This window comes from Eurosta solidaginis, chromosome 1 (assembly GCF_040869045.1).
Source record: "Eurosta solidaginis isolate ZX-2024a chromosome 1, ASM4086904v1, whole genome shotgun sequence".
In the NCBI taxonomy this organism is placed as follows: domain Eukaryota; kingdom Metazoa; phylum Arthropoda; class Insecta; order Diptera; family Tephritidae; genus Eurosta; species Eurosta solidaginis.
Window position 1 is genome coordinate 301,136,737 of NC_090319.1, and position 13,554 is coordinate 301,150,290.

General features: G+C 31.7%; 1 protein-coding gene across 6 annotated transcripts in view; it reads left to right on the forward strand.

Moving 5' to 3' along the window:
• how (protein held out wings) overlaps positions 1-8,712 on the forward strand; it is a 274,412-nt gene extending 265,700 nt beyond the window's left edge. For 5 of the 6 annotated variants that reach the window (XM_067761261.1, XM_067761258.1, XM_067761257.1 and 2 more), the window contains exon 8: positions 1,706-8,712. In XM_067761261.1, the coding sequence (XP_067617362.1) occupies positions 1,706-1,887 (182 nt within the window). In that variant the 3' untranslated portion in view covers positions 1,888-8,712. Of the gene's footprint in view, positions 1-814 lie in introns of all 6 variants that reach the window. The other variant, XM_067761263.1, reaches the window with a different exon arrangement.
• The last annotated feature ends 4,842 nt before the right edge of the window (positions 8,713-13,554 follow it).

A 13,554-nucleotide genomic window follows, 5' to 3' on the forward strand; every position in this document is an offset into this window, starting at 1 on the left:
TTCAAAATTTGCATTTTTATTTAAAATTTTTTTTAATGTTGCTTTAGCCTGTCTTCGGTATAATCAATAAATCCAGTTTTGTATGGTAGAAAATCTAAAAACTTCAAAAAAAAACAAGTTTCAAAAAAAGTTTTCGAAATCAATGAGAATTTGGAGAGACTTGAACTGTGTATTTTGTTTAACTTAAAATTATTAGACTACAAAACTTCTTACTATAAATTGTAATGAAAATCAACTAAGTTCGTGCCGAAATAAATTCTTTTGGTCCTTCATGAAGAAAGTGAGGAAAAATCAGCAAAAAAAAAAAAAACAAATAAAATTCGTAAATTTTTGTAAAATTTTTTTTTTGGGTAAACATGAATTTTTTTTCTATTGAACAATAAAGACAAACATAAGAGATAATAAATTTAAAAAAATTGGTAATTTTTTTATCCAAATTTTTTGTTGGAATATGACAACCAAAAGTAAAAGTTAAAATTTTAGTTAAAAAAAATTCCTTGAAAAACTTCGGTTGTTCACTATACAATTCTTTCAAGTTTTTTCTGATATTAAATTCACAAAATAGCTCCTAAGCTCGAGTTTATGGCGCAGTGAATAAAGAATAAAGAACATAATTTTTAGATAAATTTTACTGCTATATTTTCAAACACAGTTGTATATTTTTGTTTGCAATCAAAAAAAAATATAATTTATTTTAAATTGTGTGTATTAATTGCTTATAAATTATATTTACTAACCATAACCATTAAACATTCTTCTTGTTTTCTCTTCTTACTTTTTTATTTACATGCTAACCCATCCGGTGCCATGGTAGACGAAATAACCCATATAGATGCGAATGATTGCAATTTAATAATTAACTTGATGCTACCACACATCTTCAAAACTACTACTACTACTAATAAAAACAAATCAAAATAATCATTAACTAATAAAAAGCAATATTAATTACTATTATTATGAAAAATAATAATAATAAAGCCCTAACAAAGCCACTTAAAAGCACAAAATTGTTTGCTATCAAAAGCAAGCCATGCGAAATAAATAGATGAGACAAATAATAAAATATTAGCGAATAGTAAATATGCCATAAAATAAAAAATTATAAAAAATATGAATAAAACAATTAAAACAGCGGCAAGTGTATGAAAGTAAAAGAGATATACAACAACAACAGCGGAGTAACAGCGGCCAACGAATTTTTATTATCAAAGCACTCGTGTGCGATGTATTTTGTGCCTTACTTAAGCAAAAAGAAGCAGACAAAACTAAAACGTGGAATTGATGAATGCCATAATACATACATAATTAACATACCTAACACACCACTACATACATACAAATCCAAGTTGCCTTAAATCATCATTAAACAATAATATCACTTAAATAAAAGCTATGTATGTACTGAAGGACAAAAGATCAATATATAAACTCTACATAAAGTAAGTTTAAAGCAGCATACATTCATCAACAACATTAAAAAGTGTTTATAGAGTGCGTAATACAAAAAGCTTCTCAACTACATATATCATACCAAAATTTACATACTTACATACATACATACACGACTACCAAGAAACCACACATTCATCTCTTCTTTAGCAACATTTCTAATCTCTTCTACTACCACTTAAAATTGAAAACAAAGATTTTTTCCACAATAATTGACTACTACTACAGTGAATAGTACTTCACCTACGTTTAGCTATCAACTGTAATTATGTATATACAACACCTCCTACAATGTGCTATCCAAATTTGGACTATCTACGTGCAGCGCCATATAACAGCCATACACGTTTTAGTGCCGATAGAAAGCATTCTATTTCTACAGCGTCTGCCTCTTCGAACACATCGACTTGTTCAACATTTATGCCGGTGAGCTGAGTTCATTGTGTGTTGCAACAACGCATCGAGATGTGAGTTGACAACCAATCAACCTAGCAAAATAACAATCAATTAAGCTTTTCCATAGAACGTGCTGCATGTGCCTACATTTGCATGCATATCTTCATACACACACATGCATATGAGGGTACTTGCAACAATGAACAAAACATCTTTAAAAGGAACCTATTTGTGTAAAGTAATGCAACATTATTGGCTGAATTAATGAATTTTGTGCTGCATTATGTTAACATTAAGTACGCATTTGTATAGTCATGACATAAAAACTAAGCAATTGGTTTTGTTCGAACTTTTAAGCCCCGTTTTTCAGTGCGAATTTAAAGTGTAAAGATGAGCTCATATTGGCCATTTAGATTAAACTTTGTTTTTCATCTCAGTTAAAGCGTCTTATTTGGCTGGCTTAAACTCGTACTGAAAAAACCAACCTAAGATCTTATTATTATTTTTTTCGCATAAAATCAAATTTTGCGAAAGACAACTGTTTTTTGTATTTTTTTTCTATTAATATGCCCCATTTTTTCAACAGTATGGCACAAATTATGACTACTTCGTAGAAAGCATTTTGGATTTTATTTTTTAAATTTTGATATTTTTTGTGAAACATTGTATTATACTCTGTTTATACCTGGCAAGTTTTGTTGCGTATTAAGGATTATGTCTGCTGGCGTTGCTCATCCCATTTGAAAAAAAAACTATTTGAATTTTTCTTTCAATTCACTCCGAACACGCTTCTCACTTAAAAAAGATCAACAACAAATTAACAACTGCGTAGAATATCAGCTAACTTCGATTCTAAACTCCCCAGCTATTTCAGATCTTTTTTTGTAAATTTTTGAAGAAATCATCATTGCAGAATTGCAGTCAAAAGTATCTTTTATATGAACTCAGTCTCAGAACGCGCAAACTGTAAACATTTTTCATAAACACCCTAATTAAGCTGAAATTGTATTGAATTCATGCTAGGTTAGGGCTTTATTGTATCATAATCTGAGATAAGGCCTTCTTCAGCCGAGTTTTGTGGGTGTTATACAATAACTTCTTGTTTAAAAATAAAAAACGACTATCCAAAGTAGAGCGTTCTTTAAACAAATTATGAAATAGGGAAAACGTTTCAAATGTTCACACAGAAAGCACGTTTTTGAAACTCATCGTTAGAAAAAATATTCAAATACGTCGAAACGAAACTTACCATGTATAAACACTGTAGAAACTTTGGTACTGTATTAAAAAAAGATTAATTTTTACATACTTATAATAAAGCTTTCTATCTAGTGTCGAAGGCAAAGTTACTTGGCGAAAACGAGAGTTCTGACACATATCAATGGTCAATTTCCACACATCGCAACGACAACGCGACTACTTAGTATAACAGCGATTTGTTTCCAAAAATACATTCTTAACGAATTAACTTAATTTTTCAACGGCGTTTGCTATTGATACCGATTTCTTTTTTGAGCAACATTTTTTCACCGATTTTTATTTGGCCTTTTAGCTAAGTAAAGAAATCCCTGAAGAAGATTTGTATGCTCCAAAACGCGTATTAGGGATGAAGCAAAGTTTAACTTTGCTTTATCAAACTTATATCACTTTTACAGCTTTAATCAAGCAAAACGCGGCGAACCTTTATTTCTTAGAAACAAATTTTAAATGTCCCTGTTGTTGTTGTTGTATTAACGATAAGGGTGACTAAAATGTCACCTCGTTAGCTGTAGTCAAAATTAGGTCGTGAATCGCGAATTTTTTTAGTGAGAGCGTGGAATTGTTAGTTGATATCTCGACCATCGGTGAGCTAAAAAAATCAATTTGATTTAAAAATAATTATTTTGTACTAACGTTGAAAGATCACTACATCGCTTTTCACTAATTCGAGTACGTCGTGACACGGTTTTTACCGAAATTTTTCTAATATGACTTTTATAATGTATTCACAAATCGTGCAAATTACATTTTTGATTACCGTATTGATAATTTTAAGGTTTTTGTAGGGAAACGGCGCTAAGAAAATAAAATAAGTTTGTCGACTTTCTAAATTGTTTGGAATATTTGTTCATCACACTTTGTTTATACTTTGCATATTTCTAAAAAATAGAGCTTCTTGTCGAATTTCTTTTAACCGAAACCAACTACAGTACTTGTGTTTTTGCCACAAAGACTGAAAAATCACAGAAGATCGCAGCGACAAGCTGTCACTGACTGAATGTGTCTCATTTATGTTTGTAGGGCGGTAAAAATTAAGTTCAAATGAGAAAACGGTTCTAAGTTATTTTAAAAACGAAGCTGATTAATGCTTTGCAATCACACTGTGGAGTCACTGCCATGGATAAAAATCGTTGTGATTGAAAAGTCACAGTCACAAATCATGTTATTTCTCAAAAATTACGCGATCAACGGACTGTATTAGTAAGTCACCCTGCAAACAATCGACTTAAACATCAAAATCAAGAAAGATAGAAGAGGCTTTAGTTTCAAGATAGGTTGCGTTGTCTGTGCGATTATGAGATTTGAACATTCGACTTTTAGCCTGTCACTGTCGTTGCCGCCAATTAATTGTGACTATTTTTTTAATACAGGTTAGAAAGCTTCATATATACTTGCCTTCTATGTAACAATCATGATTGTGTTATGTTTTACATTTTTTCTTCCGCCATTTTCCAACTGCGAACAAATTAATCATGTTTTTATAGTATCATGTGAATCTCTTAAAATATGTACAAGCGTAAACAATAGTTGTGTATATATTTACATAAGTGCATAAACAAATATATATATAAAATAAATATATTTAAAAAAAAATATCAGATAAAATCATGTTACAATCTATACAAATCATAGATACATATATACAAAAAGAACATTTTAACACAACTAAATGTTGCTTAAGATCAGAACCGATTTTGTTTTAGTCTAATATCAAAAATTAAGAAATGAAAGTCATACATATTAGCAAAGCAAAAACAACAAGAAAAATTTAAAATTATAATAGTTCAAGGAAATATTTACTTTTTGGAATAAATTTCTTCAAAACTTAAATAGCTTTACTCATAAATAAAATGAAATAAAGTTCAAACAGCAAACACAAATATAAAACTAATTAAAGAAACATAAGCACAGCAACAAAAGCCATATTTAGTTTTTGTAAGAATTTAAAATAATTGTAAACATAATTTATTATTGCAGTTAATTTAATACAGTTTAAAAAAATAAATAAAAGGTATTTAATATTTAATAACATTTAATAATTGTATAGGTCATAGTTGCATATAAATTACCCATATTTACTATGCATCAAGCATTATCGGTTTTAACAAATTGTACAAACAAAAGAAAAAACAATGGCTTCATTTTGTATTGCGAACGATAGCACAGACGTGCGATTCGCCTCCAAACGATTTCGTCTAGCAATGCTATTCTCCTTCAATTCTGTTCGACCTTTACGTTTCTTACTTTATGTCAAACAGGAAGGCGAAAGCAATTGTCAAATGATATGTTGCCATCGTTTAATATAGAGCAAATACACTAGCGATTCGTCGCTGAGGCGAAACAAACTTTCGTTTCGTAATAGAGAATGAGGCCCTAATTCTTGATTACAAACAACTGGACCCGCATCGTGTATTAAGATTCGTATCGAAATGAAGTTTTCACTCAAACATTTAATCAAAATAGCTCTGAAATCGTGAGTCCGAATAACGACATATGTGAACTAGAGACTTCGAAATTTAATTGAAATGTAATAGTATGATGGGAAAATCGAAATCAACCATTGCTTGTAGAGCTTACTTTTTCTTCTCGAACACAAGCGCTAAATTTGAGAATTGAGAAACCGAGAGCTCGACTTCTCGAATCTCGAGAATACTCTAAAGATCGCGAGCTTCTCAACATTATATTCAGTCACTGCATTAAGAATCTCTCGAGAAGTCGATACTCGTGTGAAATTTCTTGTCGAAAAAAAAAACCAAGTCATAAGCTGTAATTGTTTGTTAAAGCAGAGAGTTTAAGAGTATCAAGATGTATATGTGTGTCGTGTTCATTAGAATGATAGCAAACTAGCAGTCGAAGTACCTTTTTGTAAAATAAATTTTTTTTTTAATGATTTTATAATTAAAAAATGAATATTATTTTAAATCGAAATTAAAAAAAAGCCCCTATTTATAAAATAAACTATTTTGATAGTTCCAAAACACTCTCTAAACACTTTTAAAAAAGTTAAGAAAAGTTAAATGCTCCTATCAACTTAAACTAAAATGAATCCATGAGCGTTCGATATCGAACGGAAAGCCACCATACTGCTATCTGTGTTGCGATAACTCAAACCGCGCAATACTAACGGCGAACCTAAGTAATTTTCGCTCTCGATTCCAACTGTACAATAATTTTCATCTCGCCTGGTCTCAAAGTCAATGCGACTTTTCATACAGTACAAAACAATTTGAGAGTAATTGTTTGGGAGCGGCATAATTCCTACTATAAATGAAGGAGTCTTTTTGGCTCCTTTTTTTGGACAGTACAAATATACTGAAGTATAGATATGTATATATGATAAAATATACAAAAAAAATATTCACTAAAAGTATCACAAAGTGTGCACTCAGCGAAGGCATTTTTGCAAATAATGCGAAAAGGCAGTGAGAATAAGACAGGAAATTTGCGCATGCAAATATGCAACATACTTTTTAATTCTCCATGTATTAACCACAGCAAAGAAATTTGACAAAAGAATGCTAATGCTTTCGAAGTTTTACTATATGGTTCCGGATATTTCATACTGAGTTTGGTGTTACTGCGCGCCCCCACGTTCTTCTTCTTTTTCTTGTAGCGATAAAGACACTCACCAAAGTTTTTGGGAAGTGTCATCGATATTGATGGTTCCTTGCGGGATATAGATCCGATACGTTCCGGTAACAAGCACCATTGAGGTACTAGCCCGTCAATCTCTAGAATAATTTAATATGACATTGTTCAACCTTCTATGTCAAAAAATGTGCTGAGTTAATCCATTGCTGAATGCAAATGAACTAAATTGGGTCAGGGAACTTATTCTGTATCTTAATTTAAAAGGAAATACGGTTAGAAAACTATCAATTACATACGTTTCGATTTCAAATGCGTAAGAAATCTCTTTCGAAACGCGTTACGTACTAAGGATCTCAACTTTTTTATTTCCACAAGTTTTTGTAATTAAAAAATTATTTCACAAAAAAGTTACACCTCAGTCGCCTAAAAGTGTTCGAGAGAACTCGAATTTTTGGCCGAATTCTTACGCGACCGAATTTCGACTTGTCTATGAGGTTTGGCTAAATTCGCGCTGGGTTCGAACTTTCTGTGGAAACTTTGAAGCTTAAATATATTTGTATTCCTATTGAAAGTTTTCTACGGATTTAACATTCACATTTTTGCATTTCCATTATTATACAAACCAATCATAAATCCGTTTTTGAAAAAAATTGAGAAAAGCTTATAAAAAACTTCGAATTTTTGTTTGCAGATCTCTGAGTTTTTTAAGTGTGTAATTTTGTAGACCAATCAATTGTAGCCCAACATAGTACAAATCATAGGTCGCTCAGAATTTGTCTTGATTTTTGAAATTTTTTTTTCCGAAGGGCCTTTAAGATTTTTCCCACTTTGAAAAAATTGGCCACTTTATGGAAGAAAAAGTTTTCAAAAATCAATGCAAATTTTGAGACTATAATTTGTACGTTGTTGAACTAAATTTGATTTAGCTACAAAACGGCATACTCAAACAAATTTAAAGAACTTGTAATAACAAGTTTGCATTCTTCGTAAAAATTTCTGAAATCTTCGATCTTTTCGAAAACATTTTAGAGATTGGTTTGCGCAGTTTCGATTACAAAATTCATAGAAGTTTTTCGAAAATAAAAAGAAATATTGAATTGACGAAATTCGATAATAATGCCACTGCTATTTTTCTGTTCGCTATTGTAGTCAAGAAATTTGTCTGCCGCGGTGTTTCTTAGAAAAACAAAATTAATACTTTAATCACAAACTGAAAAGGATCGAAAAGTCTTATTTTCACAAATACATTGAAATTACACAACTCGAGTAAATTTAGAAAAACTAGGCATTTCAATAAGCTATAGTTTAGAAATAAAAAAAATATTCTTCAAGTACTGCGTAAGAGATTGAAGATTCGAACAAATCAAATACGGATTTAAAAATTTCTCCATCCACAACATCCCCCTTATATGCTCGAACATTCATAAAGTGACTTTGAATCTTTGATAATAGAAACCACACTACCGTTAGTGGTACTCAGCAAATGAATCGAAACTAACTCAATTATGAAAAAAATAATGACTAAATAAAACGTTGTTTTATTAAGAAGGAAAAAAACCGCGGCCGAAAAGCGCCAATAAAAATATTATTGAAAAAAATTTAAATTTTTCTAAACGGACGTTCATGGATTCACGCTTTGCTTACATACATACATATATATGCGTAAATTGTTATCATTTCATGCCCATTTATTCAATATTTTAAATAATTTATATGTAAATTGGCCACGATTCATTTAAATTAAATTTTAGTTTTATTTAAGTGATTGCAATTAAATATAAATTTTTGCGAACAATTTGTTTTCATAAAAGAGCTTAAAACAAAAATCGTAATTCTAGTGAAATGTTGTCGAATGAAATGAAATGCAGATGGAACGTTATTAATGATAAATGTAGTTACAATATTAATAATAATAAAAATAAATTAAATATACTCAAAAAGTGCAATTAAACAATAATGACGTAAATATCATAAAATTTAAGAAATTAAAGAATGAAAAATTCCAAAAAAAAAGGAAACATAATCAGGCGCTTTTTTTTTTTGTTTTTGATAAAGTGTAATTAGTTTATAAGTTACACATATTGAAATTTATTTAAACACACAAAAATATTAAAAAATTTAACTAAATTTAAAAACATTATAAGTTAGTCTAAATGGAACTCATAAAAATATTTTCGATTATGTAGTTTATAGTTGTAAAACACTGGCACATATTCTCCAAGTGTCCAAATTTTAACAAAAATATTTCGAACAAGCAAAATGAAACAAATACAAATTTGAAGCAATTTTAGTTTTCTTAAGTTCTAGTTAGTATGTAAGTGAAATACTTAAATTTTGTGCATTGTTTCAAACATTACCCATTTTATAAAATAATAAAGATTTTCATTATTGTGTAATACAAATTCAAATAAATGTCATATACATACATACATATATTCAAACAATATATTATTAATAAAAGTTTAGTAAAAAATTTAATAAAAAAATAAAAAAAACACATAATGGCGTACTATTTGTGGTCTATATAAGTATGTAAGTTATTTACGAACGAATTAAGTGTAACCAACTTCACAATATTATACAGCAGCGAGCACGAAGATGGAAGTGACAATTTTTGTTAAATTTGGTCAATTCAATTATTCTTTTTTATTTTCTATAATTCAAGAAAAGACGTTTACCTTTGTTATCAAACTATGTAAACCAATCTCAAAAACCGTTTTCGAAAATTCTAGCAAATTTTACAAACTTTTCGTATTTTTTATTTAGAATTTTCTGAATTTTTTTTTAATATGCAGTTTTGTAATCCAATCAATTTTAGTCGAAACAAAGTACAATTTCTACCACTCAATATTCGCAATTGAATTTTAACAATTTTTTTGCGTAGGTCATTACAGTGGTTCTTCCATATTAAAAATAGTTATGCTACCTTCGTACGGTAGAAAGTCTGAAACACACTGCGAAAAAAAAATTGTCAAAAGTTAATACGAATTTTGAGAGTAATATAAGTTTTACTTTGTTAGAATAAAATTGAGTGTACTACAAAATTGCATACTCGGAAAATGTTTGAAAGCTCTAAGTAAAAAGTAATATTTTTTCAAACGTTTCGAAAACGTCTTAGATTTTATTTGCAAAGTTCATGAAAGCTGTTTCTTAAATTATCGAAAATATAAAAAGAGTATTTACAATTATTGTTTGTTGGCCTATTTGATTTGCATGATCATTGGTTCGAAATGAGCTCAATTAAGACAAAATATAACGCAACAATAATAATGATAAACAACTATTGTTAAGCCCTTGTGCTTGTCTTGAACCAATAATCATAATATATATAGTTTAAAAAAAACTTAAAAACATGCAAATATGGTACCGTTTTAGTATCTACAATCCACTTAGACATTTGATGTTGATAGCACCGTAGTACAGAGGTCCGTGTCTCCGCTATTAAGCACAACTCATTTTGTAGCGAGTTTCTAACCACTGCCGCGAGCCTTCAATAATTGCCGCTAGATGGGTCTAACTCTCCTTTGCGCGCCTAGCCTAGAGAGTAACGGAACAAGCATACATACAAGTGAAGCTAATAAAAGCGTGTTAAAACAAGTAAGGAAGGCTAAGTTCGGGTGTAACCGAACATTACATACTCTGCTGCCAAATTACAGCTTGAAAAACTTTAAAATGACCTTCTTTTAAAAGTAGGCGGTACCACGCCCATTGTCCAAAATTTGACTAATTTTCTATTCTGCGTCATAAGGTCAACCCACCTACCAAGTTTCATCGTTTTATCCGTCTTTGGTAATGAATTATCGCAATTTTTCGGTTTTTCGAATTTTTCGATATCGAAAAAGTGGACGTGGTTATAGTCCGATTTCGTTCATTTTAAATAGCGATCTGAGATGAGTACCCAGGAACTTAAAACCAAATTTCATTAAGATACCTCAAAATTTACTCAAGTTATCGTATTTACGGGCAGACGGACGGACGGACGGACATGGCTAAATGAATTTCTTTTTTCGCCCAGATCATTTTGATATACGAGCCGGACCCGTGCGCATCTTGCGCAACCAATATAAAAGTCTCTTTTCAAATATCAACAGAAATCAGTTGTTCTATCAATCAATTAAAACTTACAGCTTGCGCTGCCATCTGGCGTATGGTAGCAACCGCTGGTAATGGAGAGCAAATATTCACGATAGTGCCATAGTACAAATAGATTTCTTTGTGTACTCACAATCGTTTATATCTAACAAATTATTTTAATAAAATATAGCTGAACAAAAGCACTACGACCAAAATTGCCCAAAGCTCGCTAATAGCCAGAATCTCCATCGTTACAACCAAAACTTTATTTATAGATTTGGATTCCAAATAAGAGCGAAAAAGGGACCCGTACATAAAAACAGCAATTAGAAGTAATATATATTGTGACGAATATTAGTATCACTAAGTGATACATCACTAAGCGGTTATTAAATAAAGGCACAGCAACAATAAAGCAAGCTGCCACTCTTGGTACGTAAACAAATCAATCATCATTTACACACATATGTACATACAAGGCAACGGAGAGATACTTACGCACAGATGTAATCATCAGCCGAAGTAGTACTCACATATACACACGCATATGGCTATGCGTGAGGTTATAAACTACACGCATATAGCTGGTAACCAAGTAGGAGATTCTAGAAGAAGAAACGTCTAGACATTTGGACTCCCAAAGTAATCTAATAAAGACCATTTTGCATTATTGAATATTGGAGTTATTTATTCGACAAATTAGCGTCTTGAACGTTGGCAGAAGGTATAAAATAAGCGAAGTTTCCCAAGACTCGTTACAATATGATAGAAGTCTATATCTATCTCGATTAGTTTATGCCGTTACGGGGTACCATTATGCGAACAAAATTAATATACTCCGTGAGCTCTGCTCATATGAGTATAAAAACAAATACCTAATACGACTGTCGGTACGGTCGTTGGAGACGCCCGATATTTCCATGTTCGGAGCAAAACTCTTTTAGGAAGGATTTGCAGCTACCTCCATTCAAACAGATGTTTTGATTACAAACTTAGTGTTTGGTATCAACTTTGTCATTGGACCGTTGTACTACGTAATTAGATGCGTTGTGTGTTTGACATCGTGAGGTTGACCCTTATGATATATTATTTATCGCCCATTACAGTCAACCAGATAGATAAGAGGAGCCATCGAAACCGTTTTGCAGATATTTAATAAAGGCATCGAATACCAAGCGCATGAAAAGTGGAGACAGGTAAAGGTGGTATTGCTGCTGAAACCTGGAAAATAAGTTCATCAAGGAAAATCATATCGACCGATATTTATTTTTTTGCCGGTAGCGAAATCACTTGAAACGTTGTAGGGAGTACGCTTCACCGTGCCAGTCCCTGTTCTGAAGCTTATTTTTAGTTTGCTCACTTCCAAAAAAAGGTGTCACGTTGTTATTGCACTTGATAATAAGTTGACAAATGTATTACAACATCAAAAGCTCGCTTATTATAAGGATTTGTATGTGTAGGCCGTGGCATCTAACAAATATCATAAGTTTTTCCGATATTTCAAAAATGTTACCGCCTTATTCGCTGAGTAGTACAATATGTCACGTATCAGGAAGTAACTGAGTTCAATTTGAATGAAATACCTATGTAATCGACAAATCGACTGAACCCAACATCTGAAACACCTAAAAGGAAGCATTTATCTTATTCGATGGAAAAGTTCTCCGTAAGATTTATCGTCGTCTTAATACCAACGGCATGTAGCGAAGCCGTTTTGTTGATAAGCTGTAAGTTCTTTGAAATGGAGTCGAACAAAGCGAGAATTCAGGTTAATCCTATAGAGTCTAGACGAATGAAAATCACGATCTATAACCTTTTCTCATATTTGTTGTGCTGTATGGTCCGGAACAAGGGACAGTGAAAGATCAGTTTTCATGCTATGCGAATGCATAAAAAAACACCAGCCCAGAATGTATTCTTGTTGACGCTCGTGTAGCGTATTAAAGGAGGTGTTGTAGACGGTTAAAATCGCCTAGGAGACATGGGCGTTGTCATGACTTCTTTTGAAATTATTTTTAACCCAGCGCTATCCTTGGTACCTTTTCGTTCACGAAACGTATAACGGTCCCTGTATTAGAATTCAATAACCTTTTTTTAAGGATTTTCGTGATCGATATATTGGCGAATCGATAACTGGAGTTCCATTATTCTGCCATATTAAAATTGGGTTAATAAATAGCAAATTCGTTATCGTAAGCAAAAAATCGTAAGTTAAAATCTCGACGAATCGTATCGTTAAAAGTAACCGAAGTTCACCACGGTTCAGTCTGATGGTTAAGGATCATGTGCACTTTTATATAAAAGATGATTTTTGTACAAGAAGGAATATTTTAAATAAAATTGGGAAAAAAATTTATAAAATGCCCAAGCTAACAGCGTTAACAACTTCAAGAAGGCTCATTGTCTTGGAACAGCTTGAGCGCGAACCATACGGCCATGGTAGTATAGCGCCATCAATTACAGCACAAACAGACTACCGATTCCTTATCTTCGAAGGAGCTCTTACAGCGACAGAAGGCTGTAGCGTTTTTCAGGTAGAATTAGTAGCCTTAACCTAAGCAGTAGAAACACTGGAACAAATAGCTTAAACTGCAGGCGCATCTACTTTTATATTCACAACGAAGCAGCAATTAAGGCAATAATCTCACATAGCACAGCATCTAAAAGTGTGTTAGAGTGTAAGCAATTAGTGGCATATGGGAATATATTTGAATGAAAAAGCGGATGAACTAGCTAAAAAGGGCGCATTCCTCGAAGCTTGCTCCGGAGACGTTCCAATAA